Below are 25,183 nucleotides of genomic sequence, written 5' to 3'. Positions count from 1 at the left end.
CGGTTCAAACCCACCAGCCACTCCTTGGAAGGAAGGTTGGGCAATCCTACTTCCGTAGTGATACTGCCTTGGAAACCCAAGGAGGGGTCGCTATGACTCGACGGCACATAACAACATGATGATCTTTTAAAAAAGTTAAATCCATTCTCGAAGGAGAAGCAATTTGTCACCACTAAGGATATTTAAAAGAATATAAATTGCCCAAATCCTAAAATTAGTTTCCAATTTGTCTTTAGCAGCTTAAAGAAGCAACCAAATTTCTTGTCTATTCTGAACTATCATATTTAGTACAGATTCTACATAAATATATCACCCTCTAAAGACATAATTTTCAAAAATATCTCATTATACCTCATAAACCAAAGATTATATCCACAAATGGAGAGTAGACACAGAGCTGACAATGGATAGAGACCTGAACTCTGATAGCGTGTTATTTGTATGGTAATAGTCCAGCCAGCCAATATAATCTTCTAATTTTTTCAGAAGCAACTGGCTAGGAATATTATCAGTTGTCAAATCCTGATCTAGGTATACTTTGACATTCTGAAAACATTCTGGAATGCAAGCCTGGTTATCATCCTACTTCATTTGCTACTCCTTCTTGGTGTTTGTTGGTTTCTCCTCAACTCTCCCAACCTCTTGAGGTTGAAATATCCCAGAATTCAGAAGCTGGGTCTCTTCTTTCCTCTATGTTACTTTACATATGTGATCTCATCCAGTCTCATGTTTTTAAAAAACCTGCTACATGCTGAAAAGTAAATCATTTATATCTCCAGGTCATACCACTCCCCTAAATTCCAGAATCATATATCTAGTTACCTGACACCTCTACTTGGATTTCATACAGACATCTTAAACTTATCATGTCAAAAACTAAGTACTGGATCTCCTTGCCTCCTGCTCATGCCACCATTGGCCACGCTAAACCTTCTCTTTCAGTAGTTTTCTCCATCTTAATTAATTAACGTCTATTGCTCAGGCCAAGAATTTTGTAATCTACTCAACAGTTCTCTTCCTCTCACACCCTACATCTAACAGGTCAGCAAATTACCTTAAAAATATATCCAGGATCTAGCCACTTTTGACCACTCTACTGCAATTATCATCCTATCTAAATCACCACTTTGTAATATCTGTTTTACTCCATTAACTGCTTATCAAGTCTCTCTGCTTCTAAACTTGCCCCCTTCAGTACTCTGTCAGCACAGCAGAGTAACCCTGTCAAATTTTAGGGTAGACCCTGAGATAAGTAGAATAATACTCTCAAAAATATCTCTCTCTTAATCTCTGGAACTTGTGGATATGTTATGTTGCCCAGGAAAGGGAATTAAGTGTTTGATGGAATAAAGGTCACTAATCAGTTGACCTTGAAATGGGGAGATTATCCCAGATTATTCAGGTGGGCCCAATGTCATCACAAGCTAGGAAAATCAGAGTGATACAGCATGAGAAAGACCTGAGCAGATATTGCTGGCTTTGAAGATAGAGGAATGGGACCATGAGCCAAGGAAAGCAGGCAGCTTCTAGAAGATGGAAAAGGCAGGAAAACAGGGTCCCTGCTAGAACCTTCAGAAGGATCACAGCCCTGCTGACACCTTGATTTTAGGCCAATGAGATGCACTGTTCAGATTTCTGACCTACAGATCTCAAGAAAAAAAAAATTTATGTTGTTTTAAGCCACCAGGTATGTGGTCATTACATTGTTTTAAGCCAGCAACTTTGAACAGCAGCCATAGGAAACCAATAAAAATATATACAATCAAATAAATTTAGAAGGAACTCTAGACAATGGCATTCTTGTCCAGTGTGACTCTACTACACATACATTATAGGTACAAATAGGAGCTTTGGTGGGGTAGTGGTTAAAGCACTTGGCTACTATCCAGAAAGGTCACAGTTCAAACCCAGCAGTCGCTCCACAAGAGAAAGATGAAGCAGTCTGTTCCCGTAAAGATTCATTGCCTTAGAAACCCTGTGAGGCAGTTCTGCTCTGCCCTATGGGGTTACTAGGAGTTGGAATCGACTCGATGCCAGTGTGTTATAGGTACAAAAGTATCTAAGAAAAATAAATGATAATAAACTGCAAGATGACAGTTCTTAAATTTATGAGGAAAAAAATACCTTATTAATAATTTTGCATTAAAATCACAGCTAGGGTGATATGTTCTGTATAATACACTCACTTCTATTTCCCTTGTACAATACAGAGTCAGTCACTCCTGGAGAGTGTTTATTGTTAAGACATTTATTTCTAAGATATTGGATCCAGTTTAAACTTCACAGTCAAGGAAATTGATTTTTCCCAGGCTACCTTTGTATTCAACTCTAAATCCTCTAATTAGAGAAGGCAGGTAGGAATGATGTCTTAGTAGGCTGCTCAGGTTTTACTCCATACTAAAATTAGACTTTAATTTGCATAGGAAAAGTTGTTACAGAAGAACTAAAGAGTATGTCAGAGATGTCAAGCAATGAGTATTGCTATTAGATACTACTACTGGCTACTAGATTTACTGTGATGCCTGTGTACAAGGAGCTTTGAGCCTGTCTTTGAGGAGACAACAATTACTCTATTTAAGCTCTCCTTGAATTTACAAACATGTTTGTAAAAAGAAAAGTACAAATTCCTTTTTGTCCCCCTTTCATTTCACTTTCCACTTTTACCTAACTTGGCCTCTTTCGAAAACTCCCCAATAGCAGCCTTTTATGTAACTCAATATAAATAAACAGATCAGTTTAGAAACCCGTGGGTCTGAGTTCCCTCCCAGCTATTATTGATAATGATTAGAAATAGAAGTGCAAAAGTTTTCATGAGGAAACCTGTTCCAACTATATTTCTTGCCCATCGGTGGGCTTGGGCCTCAAACCTAGCTTGACAAGCATTGTAGCTTGTGGATGTCTATCCAAAGTCTCTCTAGACGCAAACATCAGTATCCTAGGAATTTAAACCATCATAATCGAAGAGAAACACAAATTAAGATAATTCATATGTAGCAAGGGCTTGATATTAAAGAAAAACGAAACTTTTTTTCTTTAATGGTGCATGTATGTGCTACAACATATGGTAATTCCTACCCTCAGTTTTTCAAAAAGGAAAACTTGTCTCAAGATTATACATTAAATTTTAAAATCTCCCTTTTATGTAAGCAGGTTTTGGGTTGTTTTTAATTTTGTTTATGATTTGTTAATTTAAAAATGAAGAAGAAAATACATTTCTGTCTTCTGCAGAATTAAGCAGAAAATATCTCAATTAATCTAATAAGAAGCAAAAAGTTTAAATATTTAAACTCCCAAAGCAAAGAAGAAATTAAGTGGATAGGAAGAGAAACTCAAATAACCATACACTGTTCTCTTGTTTTAGGGCAAAAGTCACCTAATAAATCTATTATAAACATACTCTTCATGAAGGATGATACTCTATTAATTATTGAGAGAGTCGGGATCTTAGAGACACCAACAGTGAGAAGCTAGTTAATTTAGAGGGGAAAAAATGAATTTGTTTCCTCTGAGCCCCAGAGGACATTTGGTTTTCACTTTGCAAGGACTGCAGCTGCTCCTAAATTAACTAGGGGAGGAAGGCTGTTAGCCTGCAGTGCAGTTCTCAATTGAGGGAGCTGTTACAGAGAGACAAGTACAGCAGCAGGGGCCCCGTGGGTTCCCAATAAATATTAATTCATGATGTCAACTCCTCTAATGATCATAGTGCTTGCAAAATGCTAAACAACAGTGTAAAAGAGCATTTATTCTAGACAAGAAAAAAAAAAGTATGCCTTTTGGCAATCTTAAAAAGGAATTTTTAAAATTTAATCTCCCCAGTAACCAACACCATAAAGCACTCAAAAGAGATAAGCATTAATATTAGTCATTGCAACAATTATAAGATATTGCACACTAACTGAACACCACCTGCTATAATCTGAATTCAATACAAAGAAAATCTGATTTAGAGGCTAAGTAGGATTGTAGGGCTGTAATTTCCAGAGTCAGAGATATTTGGGGAGCAAGGAAGGGAAGTGGGCTAGGCAATTTAGCTGGTTGGGACTTAGGAGGTGCCAATGGAGTCTACTGGGGGAAAAAAAACCTTTTCATTTCTAACACAGAACAGGAGAGAAGTTGGCCTAGTGAAGCGGTTCAGGAGGGATGCTGAGGAGACTTTGGCAGTCAACTAACAGGGCTTTTTTCATCCTGCCTCAAACTTGAGTAGTAAACAAGGAATCAAATGTGGGTGTGGACCAGAAGGAAAATGACCAAACCACATGGGAAATATTATGTCCCAACCTGGCCACTGTATTTTAAGTTGAGACTAAAAATCTAGAGTATATCTAGAGAGGAGTAACCAGAGGAGGGATGGGGTGGGAGTTTCAGAAAACACAGCCCACAGAAAATGATAGCAGGCCTTGACAAGCTGTTGAAAAAGCTGCCTTCAGATATATGAAATCTATCGTGGTAAAGAAGGACTATGCTTGCTCTATGTAGCTCCAGGATGCATCAGCAGATCCTGTGTACAGACTGTGGAAAGCTTTGGCTTTTTATCAGAAATGCTTAAAGAGCTAGTAAGTTCCTTTCCCAAGAAGCATTCAAGTAGCACCCAGGTGATCATTTGTCAGAAATTAAGTTATATGGACTCGGTGGCATTCAAAGTCCTTGCACTAACATTCAATGGATAATACTTAATATCAAAATTTCTGGAGCCCCTAATAAGATCTTCTGGGATAATGTAAAGAATTCATTATAATAATGAGTTCCAGGGTCTAGAAAGGAAGGTGGTTATACAGTTTATATTAAGGTACAAGAATAGAAGTTTTAAAAATAGAAGTTCATAAATTATATATATAAATTAGATAACATGAGGATGGGCTAAAAGATCATTTTATGGTAATGCATGGGTTTCACTGCTGGTAACTTTTCTCTATCAACAAGCAAGCTGAAAATGCTTAAGACCAACAGGGTTCTATAGTCAAAATTACTTCTTCCAGCCATAAACTGTCTCTGTGCCACCCTTAAAAGCTTTCACAAAATGCTTCTGACCAACTGGTGCCATTTTTCTTATGGCTCAATTACAGTCTCTTTTATGTTTTGTCATGTGTCTGTAAGAAATGAAATATTTGCTGTTGTTGTTGTTCTTATGTGCCGTCGAGTTGAACCTGACTCATAGTGACCCCTCCTTTGGTTTCCGAGGCACTATCACTATGGAAGCAAATTGCCCCATCTTCCTTCCGAGGAGTGGCTGGTGGGTTTGAACTGCCAGACTTCTGGTTAGCAGTCAAGTGCCTTAGGCACTATGCTAACAAAACTCCTGAAATATTTGCAGTCTTTGTTAAATGTTTAACAGATTAAATTATGTTTATGACTAAACATACTTTTTCCTTCTTAAGAAAAAGATATGTAAAAAATAATTTTGGATTTAAAATAAATATGAGTTTAAAAATTACTTTCTTAGAACAAAATACTATGAAAATTTGAAAATCTGATTCCCCTTCATTGACAGCAAAGTTGTTCTCAGAATGAATTTTAACACCATTAAGTGGTCTGATGTTTCTAAAAGAATGAACCAAATGTCACCAGTATTACTAACATTAGAATGGGAACACTAGTTCTCGTTTTTGATACATGATCTGTGTTAGTTTGGTAGTTCTTCCCATTCCAAGAAAATTTCTGAGAAAAAAAGAAAATGGAATTGGGACATGGTCTTATTCCTGTAAAAAATTATATATAAATGACATTTACTCAACTTTGAACAGAATGCTCTCAGGCCAAAATGTTAACCAAGAACCACTGTTCCAAAAAAATATAGCTAGCTTTGGAATTGCATACTTTCCCATGTTTTGTGTTGATCCAAAGAAAGGCATTACCTAACTAAAATGCTTGTTATTTTTTCATGTAAGTTCCTGAAACCCTGTACTTCTTTTTTCATCCATAAAGCTAGTTCCATAAACATCACCATCAACTCACCTGGGTCAAAAGAACCAAAGAGTGATTCCCTGGGAGATAATGAACATGAGTAGGATGAAAGACCTAAAATGAGGCTTTCCAAATTGAAAACTTAAAAACCGAATTTACTCAACAAATATATATTAAGGGCCTACTATATGCCAAGCCCATGTATTACCTGTCTTTGTACCTCTACTATCTAGTATTGTGTCAAGCACACATTATAGTCATAAGAATTTTTTTCAATATAAATTAATATTCTAATTAAGTAAATGATATAAATTCAGATTTAAGAAGGATATTGAAGTATACTTTGCTGAAATGTCTCCTAAATAAAACCTAGAAGGTGTCATAATTGTTGATGTTAACTGGAATGTCGTGACTTTATTTATTTAAATGGCAATAACAACCAGGAATCATAATAAAAAGACTCTCACTAGTACATCATCCATATAAGAGTTAGAATTGTCATTGAATTAAAGGCAATTGAGAATAATGATAAATGAACTTAAGCAGTTACTTAAGAAAAGTATTTTCACACCAATTACACACATTGATCAGGTACACTGTGACTATACTATAATACCAATAATTTTGCCTAATTCATAGGGTTCTATAGCTTTATGATTTCTATTAATCACAGTGCTGTTCTATTTTTAAGCTACTTCTTTCATTTTGCCACCACATAGGCAGTGATGACATCTTTGTTTCATGCTTATAATCACATGTTAATGTTCTGAGCCATCTGCCACAGAAGATCACAGACTATAATGTGATGTTCCCACTGGAAATTTGGATGTTGAGAGATTTTGACTAAAGACCTGAGGCTAATTTAACAGACCACTAACAATACGGACTAATAAACTGATTTGCTCTTCTAAAAGAAAGGAGTCAGTCAGTGGAGTCCTGGTATTCTACTCATGTTTCACTGAGCACTAGGGCTCCAAGGAAGTGGCTGATATAGAAATGAAACTCCTGACAGATAGGCTAGCAAAGACAATCTGCTCCACCTTATGTGCTCATCATGATGCATTGACACTGACTCCATGAGGGAGAGTGGGGACACTGAGTCTAGGTACATTTAGAACCCTGATCTAAAGAAAGGTATGGAGAGCTGATATAGGGGAGAGGCAGTGACAGTGTCTACCACTTAACTGTCAGTTTGTCGTACTGGGTGGCTTGAGTGATGCTGAGATGCTAGAAGGTATGCCACTGGTGTTTCAAATACTAGCAGGGTCACCCCTGGTGCACAGGTTTCAGCAGAGTTTACAGACTAAGACAGACTAGGAAGAAGGATATGGTGGTCGACTTCATAAAAATTGGCCACTGAAAACCTGAATAGCAGTGAAATATTGCCTGATACAGTACCAGAAGATGAGCCCCTCAGGTTAGGAAAAAAAAAAAAAAAAAAAACTCACTGACATCCAGTTGATTCAGACTCAAAGGGATCCCCTTTGGATTTCTGAGGTGGTAAATCTTTATGGAAGTAGATTGCCAGTCACCCAAAACATGACTGTTGAAGAACTGCCTTTTCAAAGTAAAGTTGACCTTAATAACATGGATGGAGTAAAGCTTTTGAGAACTTCATGTGGCATGACTCAAAATGAGAAGAAACAGCTATAGACATCCATTACTAATCAGAACATGGAATGTATGAAGTATGACTCTAGGAAAACTGGAAGTTGTAAAAAATGTAATAGGATGCATAAATATCAGTGCCTTAGGCATTAGTTGGACTGGTATTGGCTATTGTGAATCAGACAGTCATATGGTCTACTATTCCAGGAATGACAAATTGAAGAGGAATGCCTTTGCATTCATCATAAAAAAGAACATTTCAAGATCTATCCTGATAAAAGGATAACATCCATATGCCTACAAGGAAGATGAGTAAATATTACTCAAATTTACATACCAAGCACTAAAGCCAAAGATGAAAACATTGAAGATTTTTACCAACTTCTCCAGTCTGAAATTGACCAAACATGCAATGCACATCCATCAACAACTACTGGTGACTGGAATGAGAAAGCTGGAAGCAAAGAAGCAACCTTAATAGTTGGAAAACATGACCTTGGTGACAAAAATGATCCTTGAGCTCTAATGATAGAATTTCACATGACCAATGACTTAATTCATTGCAAACATCTTTTTTCAACAACATAAATGGTGACTATACACATGGACCTCACCAGATGGAATACACAGGAATCAAACCAACCACATCTGTGGAAAGAGGTGTTCAAGAAGCTCAATATCATCAGTCAGAACAAGGCCAGGGGTCGACTTTAGATCAGACCATCAATTTCTGATAAGCAACTTCAAGCTGAAGCTGAAGAAAATTAAAACAACTCCATGAGAGTCAACATACTACCTTGAGTATACCAAAACCAAAAAAACCAAACTCACTGCCATGGAGTCGGATCTGACTCATAGCGACCCCTCCTTGGGTTTCTGAGGCGGTATCACTATGGAAGTAGATTGTCCAACCTTCCTTCCAAGGACTGATTGGGGAGTTTGAACCGCCAGCTTTCTGGTTAGCAGTTAAATGCCTTAGGCACTATGCTACCAGAGCTCCTACCTTGAGTATATCCCACCTGAATTTATAGATCATCTGAAAAATAGATTTGACATGCTAAACACCAATGACCGATGACCAGACAAGTTGTGGGATGAGGCACCTATAGGGGAAGAGAGATGTTATGTGAGGATCCTCTATGAGCCACAGAACCAAGGTAGGCCCTGGCTACCAACAAGAAAGTAACTGACACAGCCAAAACCCTCATTTGGACTTTTAGCTTCTATAACTGTGGGGAAATAAGCTTGTTTCTGAAAGCTACCCACTTGTATTTGTATTATATCAGCACTAAGCTCTGGAGGCATAGTGCCTAAGGCATTTGACTGCTAACCAGAAGGCTGGTGGTTCAAATCCACCAGCCACTCCTCGGAAGGAAGGTTGGCAACCTACTGCTATAGTGACATCATCTCAGAAACCCAAGGTGGGGTCACTATGAGTTGGATCTGATTTGATGGCGGTGAGTTTTGGTGTTTTTTTTGGAGGTAACTAAGACATTGTACCTCTCAAGGCAGCCTTCTCTACTCTTCTCTCTCCTCCCATGGTCTAGTAGACACTCTCTTTTCCTTTGGGCCTTAGATAGTAATAAATCTACTGTTAGTACCAGGGTACCACACTCTACCTTCTGATTTCCCTAAGATTACCTTTGTAAATAATGTTTTATGAAAGCTCTCAAATTACTTTGATTTGACTGTATTATATTTTACTTCTGGGCCTGATACACCAAACATGATTGTAAGATTGTGATCTTGAGTGGCTATGAGGATAGGTGATGTTATTAGCTGAGAAAAGAACACAGGAAGATGAATCAGAAAGTAATGCATCTTTTGAATTTGTTCTATTTGTCCAGATTATGGATGATCACAGACAGAGGCTAGTAGTAGCTGCAAAAGCATCTCTGGGATAAAGATGAAGCTAATAATTAATTTTGGGGAATTTGTTAAGAACCAATTATTGCTATAAATAATAGTTTAATATAGAAAATTTATTTAATTGAGGAGATAAAGCCAGGAAATTATTTTTTTAAGCATAAAAATATATTAGAGCTTAAAAGGATGTTAACTGTCATCCACCCAGGCTCTCCCTTTATAGGTGAAGTAATTAAATTCCACAGGGTTAGCTATCAAAGGATACACGGTCAATTAATGTCAATGCTGGCACTAGATCTGTAGCTCCAAGTGTCCTACAGCCATACTCTTTCCAAAAGTCAGCATTTATCTCTACTTGACTAATTTTCCACTAGTCAAAAAGAACAGTACCTAGTCTGCATGCAACTGAGTGCTAGTTGATGTGAGGGATAAAAGAGATATATAACAGTTTTCAAGCAGTTTATAGTCTTAATTGACTAACAACTCATACAAAATGTTTAGAAAGTAAAGCACAAAACAGAAACAACTGTGCAAACAAAAAAACAGGACATTGTCTATGGCAAGGGCATGGTCATCCAGCATTAGCATTTGGAGTTTTAGAGGATTCATGTGAATTGTTGGTACAAGTGAGAAGATATTAAGAATTAGCCTTGATTATCTTCACAGAAATAAAGGATCATATTATATACTGTTTAAGCATATAAAGTTATTTATCTCTACCTTAGAAACCAACCTTTTAAATATTAACTTAAATGAAAACATATTTTGGCAAATGAGAGAGCATGAAGATCTTATTATTATTCATTATATGTGTATGTACATATATGTGTGTGTGTATTGTTATGACTGGGAGCTCAAAGGCACTTGTCTGCTAACCAGAAAGTTGGCGGTTCAAACCTACCAGCCACTCCTCGGAAGTGATACTGCCTCGGAAACCCAAGGAGGGATCACTATGAGTTGGAGACGACTTGTCAGCACATAACAACAATAATAACATTGTTATGACTTAACTGAAAATGTGAAGTGAGTAAGGATGTAAGGGCAGAGGGCAGGCTGACCAGGCTAACACAATTCTTGTTGTTCTGTGCCATTAAGGCAATTCCAACTCATAGAGACCCTATATGATAGAGGAGAACTGTCCCAGAGGGTTTCCTAGATTGAAATCTTTATAGGAGTAAATTGCAAGGTCTTTTATGCTGTGAAGCAGCTGTTGGGTTCAAACCACCAACATTTTGTTAGCAGTCAAACGCTTACCCATTGTGCCCTCGGGTTCCTTACTTGTTATGTACAATTTCAAATTATTCTGGGAACCTTCCTAATAGAAATTATGACCAAAATCCTACAATTAGTCTCCTTTCACTTGCTCACACCTTTCTTAACATCATTTATCAATGGCTGGAAAATCACTCTGTTGGACTCCAATAAGGGAAGATTTTCTTTAATTCTGAAGAGCAATTATCAATTCAGGAGTTAATAATAGAAGAAAAAAGTTTATGCCTACATAGACAGTTAAAATTATCTCTATTTATATTAAGATTGAAACTATTCTACCAATCTCAAATTATGATTGACAACTGTGCCATAAATTCTTCATCTACTATGGCTAAATGACACCAGACTTTGGCAAGTAGAGATCAAAAAAATGGTGATTCCCAAAGTATGAACAGACAAACAAAGCTGCTCAATAAATTAATAATCAAGAAGGAAAGAACTACATAGAGAAAAAACAATGAAGAACAGCTATTTGGTTGAGACAATGGCTTGGAATGTCACTTGAATATCATCCTCAAAGACCTTTACCCAGAAATTTGTTCTAGAGAGAACTCATACCGTTGAAGAGGTAGCTCAGGCATGCACATTTCCCCATGTGTAAGCATGAATCATAAGTTCAAATGTCTTCAGGGATAGGTAGGCAACTTGAATGTGTGAAGCAGCCAAGTCTTAGACAATAGAGAGTTGTGAAGACAACGACTATCAAGAAAGCACAGGTTCCACCTAAGTCCTCAGTTTTCTCTGTGTGGATGTGTGTTTTATGAACTGCAGGCTACTCAAAGAATGGCTGAGGGCTGAATTCAACCTGGGCCATCAGTTTGTGATATCCATTTTAAGGAGACAAAGTTGAATTTCAGTGTTTCCAATTATGAAAGTTTTCATTCCTTGGACCAAACAGTTCAGGACATTTCATTAGCAAACCTTCCTTTTTCTTTTTTCAATTTTATAAGAAGTATCTGAGTTAAAAAAAAAAAAAAAATCCCAAGTAAAAGTAAATTTGTTAATTTTCTGTTTTATTCTCTTCTAAGAAAAAGGAATTTCACCACGTGTATTTCATGTCTTCTAAAGTTCTTCCTTTCCTCCTGCACAAAGCACAGGAGGGGAGATTTCATGAGATGTCAGCTACATAGCTCAGATCACTGATAAAAATCAGATAAAATCAAGATTACCTAAGAAATACTGACATTCTAAATACTAAGAATTATTAAACTGTAAAGCAAAGGATTATCTTAGCTTCATTTTGCAGATAAAAGAAAACAAAATGCCATTAACTAAATGTTTGTCTGTCTTGTAGTCTCTCAATGAACCACAGTTTTGACTCCAAGTTCACCCAAGCATGTTAATGGGAGACAGGATGTCTGCACAACGTAGCTCAATTATCTGTTACTCCATACTGCTGCATTCATCATTCTGGGATGGAAAGCTCAGTTCAAATGACACTCATATCTTGTACCTATACTGTAGAAGAGCACAATATAAATTTTCCCCCACAGGCCACAATTCAACCACTAAATTACTCCTATGTAAAGCTGACGGACAAGAAATTCTATAACATCACAATTCCAGATGAGTATGAAATGAGTTTTTTCTCTGTACTTGAATTTAAGAGGTGTTTTGGTTTACTCTTGTTTATTATCTAGAACACATCCCACTTTTTCCTTTGAGTACAGGCAGAATTTATGACAGAATTATGTGAGCAAGATCCTTAGAAGATTTTTTAAAGCTGGGCTGCAGTTATGCTAAACACATATGCCCATGCACAGACAGGAAAGCAATATAACAAACACACAAACTGATACTGTAGAGGTTGAATTACAGGTGCTTTTTCCATTTTGTGAAGTTTTATTATTGTCCAACAGTGTAAATTCAATGAAAATTATTTAAAATTCAAGTACTTACTGTGGTTGGAAAATAACGACTAGTTTTGAATTTCTTGAGAGCCATAGAAGAGGTATAAGTGCCCAAGAAGAGGATGAAAGACATGAGTGAGATATCAGGAACAAAGTCACAGTTGTTCCCCATGAGCTGCCCTCCGTATTTCAAACACTCCTTCGTCGACAAAAATGTCCAGTCAACGGTAGCATTATGGTACTGAAGGAGAAAAACATTAAAACATTAATTTTTTTCTACAGAACTCTGACACATCAAAAGCAGCTTTTGACACTTGATGGGCTCTACAGGGATTATACTAAAACTTTCTGTCAACCAGCCGGAGAATAAGTATTTAACAGTGAAATTTGATGAGGTGTTAATGGAATAACAAGTAAGGGGGCCAGGAGGTTGGCAATTATTTAAAATACAGTGAGAATGATGCAATCTGTTACTTAGTTTTAGCTACAGCCTTACAATCACCCATTTGTTTAACAGAAACAAGCCACAAAGTCTTTCTTTCCTGTCAACCTTCCTGAGAGTAAACTAAGACCCTTTAATATCCTAAGCTTCAAAACATTTGACTCTCTGAAGTGCCTTTGTTGTCCAAAAAGTATTTACGTTATAGTACACAGCATCTTACACTTCTAGCTGATGGCCCCATCAGTCAATGGTATCAACTGTTATAGTTGATTACTCATTTACCCAGTAATTTTAGTAGTAAGTTACTCCTTATCTAGGTAACTAGAGATTGGTGATTTGAGTAATTAAACCCTATAAATAAGTTAATGGTCCCTGCTTTTTCAATTGCAAATCTAAATAAAACACAGTTTTTCTTGTTGACTCCAGATACTCATTATTGTTGTCGTTATGTGCCATCGAGTCGGCCCCGACTCATAGCAATCCCTCCTTGGGTTGCCGAGGCAGTATCACTATGGAAGTAGATTGCCCAACCTTCCTTCCAAGGAGTGGCTGATGGGTTTGAACCACCAGGCTTCTGGTTAGCAGTCAAGTGCCTTAGGCACTATGCTACCAGAGCTCCTAGATACTCATTATAGGCATCCATTATTGGAATGCATGGGGATGCCTTTAGGGCTGTGGAGTTGTGTATGGGATATTGATCTCTATGTTACTTAGCCTCAAAATCATATGTAATTTTCAAATTTTCTTCTTTTTCATTTAGTGTTGTCATGCTGTCAGTGTTTCTCTCTAATGACTCACTTTTTCTGATTTCTATTTCTAATAACCAGGAGACTTCTTTAGCTAGGGCCAGGGCACCTATCCTCCAGCTGCTCTTAGTATTAGCTGCCATCAGCTCACTGCTTCCTCTTTCTCTGAAGAACAGCTTTCAGCCATCCAAGAGCTACCTCCTCTGCAGCCAATTACTGACCAACACTAACTAACCTCATTGCTGTTAGGTGGATTTTGATTCAGAGCATCCTATAGGACAGACTAGAACAGTCCCATAGGATTTCCAAGGCTTCTTTATAGAAGCAGACTATAGTATCTTTCTCCCTGGTGGGTTTCAACTACTGACCATTTGGTTAGCAAAGAAGGGCTTAACTACTGCACCAATGAATCAACGTTGGCTCCTAGATCAATACTAAGGTACAAAACTAGCTATTGTCTCAAAGTGGGAGCAATTCTGTGGTACAAATTAAGCTTTAGTTCTCCCCTTGGGATCAGGCTGAAGTCAAACTCTGGCTAAGATCACATCCTTTAAACCCCTTCCCTGTCCTACTCGTCTTCCCTTTTAACTGAGACCACACCTTCAATAAACTGCATGCCCCTTAAATACTAAAAACATACTCTGCCGCTACAAAACTTAACCTAAAAGAGCCAACGTATTTGAATTATTGCTTGTGGTAGTTAAGGTTGTGTGTCAACTTGGTTGGACCATGCTTTTAAGTGCTTGGCAACTGGATTCTGTTTTTCCCCGTGATGAGACTGGAATCAATTTCATGGGGAATCTGCTATGAGCAGCAAATTAGTTGCCTTTGGGGTGTGGTCTGCTTCCAGTATAAATGGGGAAACTTTACGGAAGGTCTCTAGCTTTTTGGTACATTTATATCCCAAGTTTAGCTGAGTTTTTCATCTCCAGTTCCTAGACTTGAACCGATGGCCTGTCACGTTGCCTGCTGATTTTGGAATTGTCCCTGGATTTGAACTAGTGGCCTGCTGTGTTGCCTGCCAATTTTGGAATTGTTTCTGAACTTGAGCCAGTGTCCTGCTGTGTTACTTGTTGACCTTGGGATTGTGACATTCTACCTGTCAACCTTGGATTCATCATCCTTGGCAGCCAGAAGCTGCATGAATTATGAGAAGCCTCTAGCTCCAGTGGGCCTATAATAAGAACAAGGGCTGTACTCCAAGGTCAAGGGGCCTTCACTCAGCCCCTAGAGTCAACATTTTGAACTTAGATTTCTAGCCTCCTAAAATGTAAAAGAATACATTCCTGTTTGTGAAAGCCACCCATTTGTGGTATTTCTGTTGTAGTAACACTAGAGAACCAAGACATTGGTTACACAAAAGTCAGTAGACTCTAAGTCTGAGGAACTCTTTCTAAAATATTAGAGTAGAAAGGAAACTCAGAGATCATTTTATCAGACCTCTGATCCCTCGTATTTAATAGGCATAACTGATGGACATTCATCGTCACCTTGCATTTTCAGTGATGACCAGTTTCGCGGTAGTTCACTCCTTTGTTGAACAAGATTTCTGCAGAGATCTTCTTTATATTGATATTTGAGGCCTCTTAAATGCTTATCCTTTAAATGAGTTTCTTTTGCTATTCCTGAAGCTTTCTTGTACACTGTGAGCCTATGGCTCAAATTTTCAAAATTTTCTTTCTCTAAATGGAAGCCAATGTGGTAATGAAGGTGGAGATAAGAGCTAGGTTTCTCAGCTTGGGAACACCCTAATTGCCCATAACCTTATTCGTCTTGGGTTCAGAGCTAGTGGTTATGCCATGTGATAACAAAAGAGTTATCTGAGAATACCTTTGAAATGACTATGAAAAGTAAATCACTCCTGTCCTTCAGAGACAAGAATTCTACATCACCCCAAACACATCATTAACATTCTTTACTTTTCAATGAGTTTTTTTCATTTGAATGATATGGTCAGAAAATAAGATAACTCAGAAAACACAATCTTTGGCCTAACAAAGTTCATGTTTTTATAGAGCTCAAAAAGTAAAGTACTTATATTAGTCAACAACAACAACAAGATGGACTTTAGATTGTTCCTGAAACATATATTTTTTTTTTCTATATTTTCTTCAATTTGTAAACAGCTGAATTGCATAATTCCTCTTTATCAAACTCAGCTTCTGAAAGGTGATTAATCATGTCTCCTTCTATTTTTCAGGTTTATGCATATGGATTTTTTTTAGCAGAATATATTTAAAGTTTAGAGGTCATTAGGAAACAGATTTCTCTGTTTAAAAATCAGCAAAAATTTACCATAATTTCACTTCAGCACTTTAATATAAGCAGAGTTATAACTAGAGTTCCCCAAAGATGTAAGCTACATTAAAACAATCCCAATGGACAATTTTATTGATTGTTTTACAGAGATTCAGGTGGAGGTGTAAACTATACAGATGTATGTGAGATAATAGCTATTCTTTCTTGCTTACATTGACTTAAAAATGTGAACATCAGTACTTTATAAACTTCAAATGATTGTCTGTAGCCCTGTACAGAAAATTTAGCCTCTGAATACCATCATTCACTAAAGGCTTAAGAACTTTAGGCAGCATATGTACCTCAGTATATACAGTATCTCAATATACAAAGTTTCCCACTTCCATAAAACTTAAACTGTAGCTGATAAACAATGCCATTAAAACATCACTGAAAAGACACCTATGTCATTTGTATTATTTTAATATTATTATTACACATAAGCTGATATCAATGAAGGTTAATGCCATAAAACTTCAACCAAGATCCTTACCATTAACAAATTAAACATTAAGACTCATGACTCATCTATTAATAGTCTACATACATAAATATGAAAAGTAGGATGTTAGATAACGAGCTGATAACTTAATCCTCACATATCACCAAGTTATATAAGTTTTGCTCCAATATATGGTATTTTGTTATCTATGAAACAAATACTTTTAGGTCAAAATGATTTTTTTTAATCTATTTTTGCTTCAGTGGTGCATTTTGCTTTGTCTGTATATATAGGGAGCAAAAAAATAATAGTACAAGTTACCACATATATTGCAATGGTTTCCAAATTTTAATTATCATAAAACATCTTTTTCGTGTAATTTACCCAGAAGCCAGTCTTTAAAACTGATAAAGCTGAGCTGCTCTCCCTACTCGGTGAGGAGGCACAGGGTCCATCTCTTCCCACACACCCCTGAGCAATCTCTCTGAAATCCTCACTGAGTCTCAAAGAGCAATGCTTTAAAAATCACCTATTAAAATTTATACAAAATTGCTGTCACTAGGTCCTCGGTTATGAAAATGATAAAAGGCTCAGGTATTAACCAAAAAGTTGAGGTTCAAACCCACTCAGAGTCACCTCAGAAGAAAGCCCTGGTGACCTGCTTCCGAAAGGTCACAGCCATGGAAACCTACAGAGCACAGTTATACTCTGCAACACAGGGGGTAACCATGAGTCAGAACTGACTCAGTAGCAAGTGGTTGGCTAAAGTTTAATCTAGGAGTCACCAAACGACATCCCATAGTCATGTTTATGGAAATAAATTTTTACTGAAATGCAACCATGCTCATTTGATTACATACTGTCTATGGTGGTTGTGCTACAACTGTAGAGCCTGAAAAGTTGTGACAGAGACTGTATGATCCAAATATCCTAAAATATTTACTACCTGGCTCTTTACCAGAAAAGTTTGTCTACCCCTGCTTTAATCCCTCGTCTGGAACTCCTATGTCATTCTTAGAAAAGTTCTTATGACTTTACAAGATTTTTGTTGTTGTTGTTGTTATGTGCCGTGGAGTCGGACCCAACTCATAGCAACCCCTCCATCGGTTTCCAAGGAGGTATCACTACGGAGGTAGATTGCCCCATCTTCTTTCTGAGGAGTGCCTGGTGGGTTTGAACTGCCAGCCTTCTGGTTAGCAGTCAAGTGCCTTAGGCACTATGCTACAAGAGCTCCCTTACAAGATTAGCACATTACATATTTTTTGTTTGGCAATATTTTATACTTGTTATTTCATGGATATAATTTTTAATAGTGTTTGATTTATTGTACATAATTCTGGGTTTGATCATTTGTAATTTTAATATTGTTATGTCATAGAACAAGCAAAATTATGTAAATGATTATTCCTAAATTCATATATCTCCTGAGAAATTTATTTTGAAGGAACTGCTGAACATATAAGAAAGGAACAGACTGGAAAAATACCCTCATGGGCCTCAATGTCAGTTCTACTACTACTACTCAGTTTGAAAATAGAAAATAAATAAGTTAATTTTCCTGGGTAACTGTAAATAGGACTTTTTGCTTAGGTAGCTACAAAGGACTACTATAAAGATTAATACAGAAAATATTCTAAATTGAAAATGCTCTGGAAAATACTCTAAATTGAAGTCTTCTTTATATGCAAACTACTCTGATTACAGTTTAGTAAGTCATGGTACAACTTTACAACCAAGTAACACTGAGTCCTAAAGGAGTGCAATAATGTGTTGGACATACCAGCAAAGATGTCATATGACATCAGGAACAAAGACAATCCCCAAAACCCAGAAATCATATGTAAACACCATTGGCATGGATATTTATATGGGAAAAATGACTGTAGATTTCATTAGCACTTCAATGTAGTCACTGTGAAAAGTACTGCTCTAAAGTTGTTATGACTATGATAATTCTGTCCTTTCAATATGACATTCTCTGTGTATTTTTTTCATACTCCAATTTTCATTTACTATAAGAGTAAATTTACAATTGTAGGGTAACGATGATTTATTAACTCACAAGCAAATATTCTCCAATTCAAAGAAAGATTAATTGTTTTTAACTACTTCTTAGCAAACTACTCTACATCCTTATTTAGATCTTCATAAATAAAAAAAACCAAACTCACTGCCATGGAATCTATTCAACTCATAGTGACCCCTCCTTTGGTTTCTAAAGCAGTATCTCTATGGAAGTAGATTGCCCCATCTTCCTTCTGAGAAATGGCTGGCAGGTTTAAACCACCACCCTGCTGGTTAGCAGTCAAATGCCTTAGACACTATGCCACCAGAGGTCCCTTAGAGCCTCATAGGCATTTTAAATTTAACATGCTCAACAGAAATTCCTGATTTCCTCCTCAAACCTGCTTCCCCCATGGCCTTGCCCATCTCTGGCAACTTCATCCCTCCAGATGCCAAGAACAAAATACTTGAATGTCATTGTCAATTCCGTTCTTTTTCACAAGTCAAATCATTGCAAGTGCATTAAAATAAATCCAAAAGCAGATTGCATGTCACCCACAACCAATGCTACCACCCTTGCTTAAACCACCCCTGTCTCCTCCAGTCTTAATGAAATAGTCTCTTAACTCATATCACTGCTTTCCATATTTTACTCCTTATTCCTTATTTACTGCTATAACTTTTATCTTTATTGCCTATGCAAAATTCTGTAAAGAGCATTTTAATGGTTAAATCAGAAGTTTAAAAACAAGACAAATGGAACATTATTTCAGAAGTCCTCTCTGCTTGTCAGAACTTTCATAGCACATTATTTCTATTTCTTTATGATGCTTCTTTCTTCCTGTTACAATTATATTATAGCTCTTCTCAATGAGACCATTAGTTGTATGATGGTGGAATCATTGGAGAGGCATCTTACAGGTCTGGAGACCTGGATCTAGAAGAGAAGTTAAGTTGGGAAACAATAATTTAGACGTAATCTGTAAAGAGTTGATCATTGAAGTAATGAAATTAAAAAAAAAAAAACAAAACTATAAATAGAAAATGTGCATCCAGCAAGATAGCAATATGCAAGCCACCACAGTATGACAAACTGACAGACAAATGATAGAGTTTAGGATACAGAAGCCACCAAGTAAATCACTGCTGATTGAATGAATGAAGTCTTTCATCAAAATCTGAAAATTTGACACATTCAAGGTCAATTTCCAACAATTCACCTACCTTTTTTTCTGGAAGGAAAAATTCAAGTAAAATGAACTTTCAATTTTGGTTTGCCAAAAACGAATATAGGATGTCCAGTTACATTTGAATTTGAGATAGATAATAATATCATTAGTATAAGTATATCCCTGTAATATTTGAGATATACTAAACAAAGTATTAATTATTTATTTGAAATTCAAATTTAACTGGGTACTCTGTATTTTCATTTGCTAAATCTGGCAATCCTATTTTAATTAGAGACAGTATATTTTCAGTAAAAATAGCATCTGAATAATAATAAAAAAATTGTAGCCCAACCCATGGTATTTTCAGTTGTTTCACATACATATGAAAGCTGGACACTGAATGAGGAAAACTGAAGAAGAATTGATGCAATCGAATTATGGATTGGTGAAGAATATGAAAGAATGAACAAATCTGTTTTGGAAGAAGTATAGTCAGAATGCTCCTTACAAGCAAGGATGGCAAGATTTTGTCTCCTGAACTTTGGACATGTTATCAGGAGAGAGCAGTCCCTGAAGAAGCACAACATGCTTGGTAAAACAGAGGGTCAACAAAAAAGAGGAAGACTCTTATTGAGATAGATTGACACAGTGGTTCCAACAATAGGCTCAAACACAGCAATGAATTTCAGGATGGTGTAGGACTGGGCAGTGTTCCATTCTGTTGTACACCAGGTTGCTATGAGTGGGAACCAACTCAACAGCACCTAACAACAGCAACAGCTCAAAAGAAAATATAGGATGTATTAGGGCTCTATTACATGATGAACTAATATAAGCTCTAAGAGAGCTAATAAAGGAGAATACAACAGATCATGTCCTCGGTTTCCTTGCAGAAATAAAGTATGTTCTTTTACATATTTGAAATATTAACTAATAATACTAACCAGTAAAAGAATGTGCCTAAATGAGTACTACAGAGACTGGGCACTCAAAAAAGGGAGTCATCAATCTCCTTCTGTATAGAGAAAATAAGATGTAAACTAACTTTTAAAGATGGTTTGGTCCTTGTAGAATTTTCATATTCAAAAGGAAGTAGGAGAAAGAGTAGCAGGTCAAGAAAACTAACGAGGAATGACAGAGAGAGTAATGAGAAACAGTGGATAAGGGATAAAAATTAGATTTTTCTTTCTTTCTCTATTGGTAGAAAGAAATAGATACAGCATTAGACAGAGAGATAGCAAGAGCAGAGATGCAGATAAGGAAACATACAACACTTCCTTCATTTACTCAGTAAGTCTTTCATCAAAACTTATGGAGTGCTCACCATGAGGAGGAAGTAGCAGTGAGTGGAGCAGGAGCTGATGAGCTGGAGTAGATGGTTTCTGTAATGGCGTAGTAGAGAATAAGATTTAAAAGGAAGTGGAACTTAGTTGCTGTGGGTCTTAAATGAGGTCGATTTCAAGAAAAAGATTGAAATTATTTGTCTAGATCTCATTTCAAAAACATCATCTTGCTTTTACAAGTAGATGTGTTTTCAAATCTTAAAAACAATGAATACTGAAGGATTCATCTTAAAAATTTAAGTTTAGGACTCGCCACCCAAGAAACAACAATTGGTCTCTTTTAACCTGAAGCAGCACAGGAAGAAGATCTAGGAATCAGAGAAGGAATTGGAGAGGAGGTGTAGTTTTCTCCATGAGCTACCAACTCCTTTGCCATGAGACCAGAAGAACTGGATGGTACCTGGCTGCCACTGCTGGACATTTTGCTCCAGGACTCAACAGATGAATTCTGATTAAAAAGGGAAAATGTGGAACATAATTTAAAATAGTACCTAGACTTACTATACCCATTGATGTTAAAGGAAGATCCAAATCTGTTGCCCTAAAAAATTTTGAATCTTGAATTGAAACTATGTCCCCTATAGTCACCTTCAAGCTAAACAACAATTTAGCTGAATTAGTAAAGAATGCTCTCCCTGAGCACTGTGCTCTTTGAAAGAATCATCTATATGGGATCAAACTACAGTAACTCTAAGACATAGATGAGTAGCTCATAGTAGGTTAATAGTCAATGGTGGTGAAATAAAATGAGGAGAGATAATGAGAACAGTGACACATGTGAAGAATGTAACCAATGCTACTGAACCGTACATGCAGAAATTGCTGAATGGGTGTATTATCTGCTGTGTATATTTTCACCAAATATAAATTAAAAAATAAATAAATACAAAAGCATCCTCCTCAAAAGAAGATAATGGGGAAATATATGTGACACGATGGGCAAAATGTTAACTCATTGAAGCTAGCTGATGTGATATGGGGGCTCAATGCACGATTCTATTTTGATGTATTTAAATTTTTTTCAATGATTTTTTTTTTTCCTAAGTAGGAGCCTGTAATTTTCAAGGAGATTTAAGTACAAAATGGTTTTTATACTTGATTTTCTCCATGGGAGAAAATCATAAGGATGCTATTCACAAGAAGATTAATATGACATTCCACTTCCCCTGAAAATGAATGTGAACTCCTAGAATCCTCTGAAGGTACATAAAATCAAAGCACTCTTGCTCCCATGTCTGACTGTCAAACAGAATTATGTGACTGTAATAGTTCTTAGTCTCATGATTAACAGCATCTCCATGCAAACACTGTTCCCTTCATGGACAATAAGCAATAAATAAATAAATATTCTACTCCCCTTGAGTAGTGTGGGGCAGTGAATTACATAGTATGGCTCTTCTAGACATGGTCTTGGTGACTCCACCAGATGACTGGGTGGAACTATGCAAATGTAAGGTGTTTGTAGCCCACTAAGGGGACTGGAAGGCTCTCTGGTAGCATACTACCTAAGGCACTTGACTGCTACCCAGAAGGCTGGCCGTTCAACCCCACCAACCACTCCTCAGAAGGAAGGTTGAGCAATCTACTTTTGTAATGATACTGCCTCGGAAATCCAAGGAGGGATTGCTATGAGTCAGGTCCAACTCAATGGCAAATAACAACAACAACAAGGGGACTGGATAGCTTGCTAATAATGCAAATAAAGTACATGGCACCCTTTTGGGTATGTTGTTGTTGTTGTTTTTGTTATGTGCCATTGAGATGGACCTGACTCATAGCGACCCCTCCTTGGGTTTCCGAGGCAGTATCACTACGGAAGTAGATTGCCCCATCTTCCTTCTGAGGAGTGGCTGATGGGTTTGAACCAGAAGCCTTCTGGTTAGCAGTCAAGTGCCTTAGGCATTATGCTACCAGATCTCCCCCTTTTGGGTGTAGGAGCGTGCAAATAAGATGTACAGATCCTGAATGTGGGGATTGGTTAGTTTTGGTCATTCTGGTAGGCTTAAAATGAGCCTTCGTATAGGCAGAAGGGGGGATTTCACTACCATAAAGAAAGAGAAGACCAAGAGGAGAGTACATCCATGGAGTGGAGATCCCTGCTGAGATGGCAGAGAGTTGGTGACAACAGAGGCAGCAGAACCAAGAGACCTGCCCAAGACAGAGCAGCAGGCTTGCTGGCCCGTGGAATGAGGAAGCCGAGTACCCTTGGGAGGAGCCTTGCTGGTGGAGTGGGGTGCACCTATCAGTAGAACTAAAAGAGCTTTCGACATTTGTCCAAGCAGGGCAGAGGTCAGGCTGAGAAGCCAAGGGCCAAAGAGAGGTGTGCCTGAAGGCATGGCCAAGGGGAGGCCATCATGATGAAAGGATTGTATCCTGAGCATTCCTGAACCTGGATTGTAACCTGTTATTGCCCTAATAAACCCCATAATCATGAGTATTATCAGTGCGCTCTGTGTGTCCACTGCAACAAATTATTGATTCTTGAACCCAACAGAGACTTAATGAGTGTCATGGGAGGGGCAGTCAAGTGTCAGAATTGGTGAAGAGTTTGGAGGGTGGTGGAATGTCTGACTTCTACCTCCTAGGAATCAGCCTTGGGCTGCTGTTGGCAATTTTCTCTCCCCCTCATGAAGTTAGAGGAGGTCAGCGGATGCTGCCCCCAAGCTCTTCTTGCAAGTAGCAAGTAGTAAAATATGTGCCTTCTTATGTAAATGAGTCAGAAGGAAGGTTGGGCAATCCTACTTCCGTAGTGATACTGCCTCGGAAACCCAAGGAGGGGTCGCTATGAGTCGGGGCCGACTCAATGGCAAACAACAACAACAACAACAATGTAAATGAGAGTGATGCTAGTCTCAAGGTTAACTATTCAAGGTTAAGTAGTTGCTCTTTTAGGCTTTTCCCCCAGTTAGTAAACCAGATTTGCAGTAATCTGCAATCTTGTCTATGATCTACAGCATGTATTTGGAGTTGTAGATGTCTGTGGTTATACTTAGCATGAAATATCAAAACTAACTGGTTGTTGTGCTTGTGATTAAAAGGTAGAACATTACAAGAGACCCGCATATCACTCTCACCCGAATAATTAAAACAAGTTGGATAAACTATAAAATTATAGTCTTAAAATACCCATCACAGAGATGAAGAGGCAAAGAAACCTAAATAAATGAAATTCTAAAAAGTGACAAGTCCTTAGTAGGAAAGAAGAGACCCAGGGCTGCCTCATCCCTGGCAGAATAGCAGAAGAGATCCACAACAGATAGCGTAAGAAAAATAAGCCAAACCTTTAATAAATTTTTAATGGATACATGTAGACTGGGTGACAGATTAGAACTCAGAGGAGCCATAGGCACAGACCAAGCCTGTATTCACCTACCAACCACTGTGTTCTTTACCAAGTGCACAGGTAGAATACCAGAGGCTGGAGGCTAGACAAGAGAGTTGAAACAGATCTTCCTCTTAGACACATGAGGACTCCCACAAATGCAAGAAAGCCGTGTTCCTGGGATGAGGGGTAGAACAGGAGACATGAGAGAAGCTCTCTGAGATATCCGACAACTTCTGAGGATAAGCCATCTGCATTTTAAAGCCTGGAGCAGAACAGCAAGGCAAAGATAGATCTCCCAAGGGTCAGAACCTGGGACAGAAATTTAAAAAACATTTCATAGGACTTTTTGGGATGATGGGAATGTTCTATGTCTTTTTTTGGGTGGTGATTACATGAGAGTATAGAATTGTCAAAACTCATTGCAATGAGCACTTAAGAACTATATACCTCCACTAAAAAAAAAAAAAAAAAAAAAGAACCTAACTTGAAAAGCAAATGTTGTTCATAGGGGCTGTTGAGTCATCTCTGACTCATGACAACGATATGTATAACAAAATGAAACACTGCCCAGTCCTATGCCTAACTTGAAAACCAAATACTGTTAGTAAATAGGAGCTCTGGTGATGTAGTGCCTACGGCACTTGACTGCTAACCAGAATGCTGGTGGTTCCAATCCACTACCACTTCTCAGAAGGAAGGTTGGGCAATCTACTTCCATAGTGATACTGTCTCAGAAACCCAAGGAGGGGTCTTTACGAGTCAGATCCGACTCTATGGCTGTGGGTGGGTTAGTAAATACTAACTGAGCCATTCAATCACATCCTCAGGTGAGACCTTAGATTTTGAAATCTGGTCTCTCTTTCCAACAGCTGATAAGTGGAAGTCCACATCTTTTTTTTTTTTTTTTTTTTTTT

At 37.5% G+C, this 25,183-nt stretch overlaps 1 protein-coding gene across 1 annotated transcript in view; it reads right to left on the bottom strand.

Moving 5' to 3' along the window:
- SLC4A4 (solute carrier family 4 member 4) overlaps positions 1 to 25,183 on the bottom strand; it is a 508,661-nt gene that overhangs the window by 77,427 nt on the left and 406,051 nt on the right. Inside the window, exon 15 of the mRNA XM_007942789.2 lies at positions 12,547 to 12,738. Within this exon, the coding sequence (XP_007940980.1) occupies positions 12,547 to 12,738 (192 nt within the window). The remainder of the gene's footprint in view (positions 1 to 12,546; positions 12,739 to 25,183) is intronic.

This window comes from Orycteropus afer, unplaced genomic scaffold, assembly GCF_000298275.1.
Source record: "Orycteropus afer afer isolate SDZICR_OR568_19922 unplaced genomic scaffold, OryAfe1.0 scaffold00098, whole genome shotgun sequence".
Lineage (NCBI taxonomy): Eukaryota > Metazoa > Chordata > Mammalia > Tubulidentata > Orycteropodidae > Orycteropus > Orycteropus afer.
The sequence above is the reverse complement of the archived record's forward strand: the minus strand, read 5'-3'. Positions and strand labels throughout refer to the sequence as shown.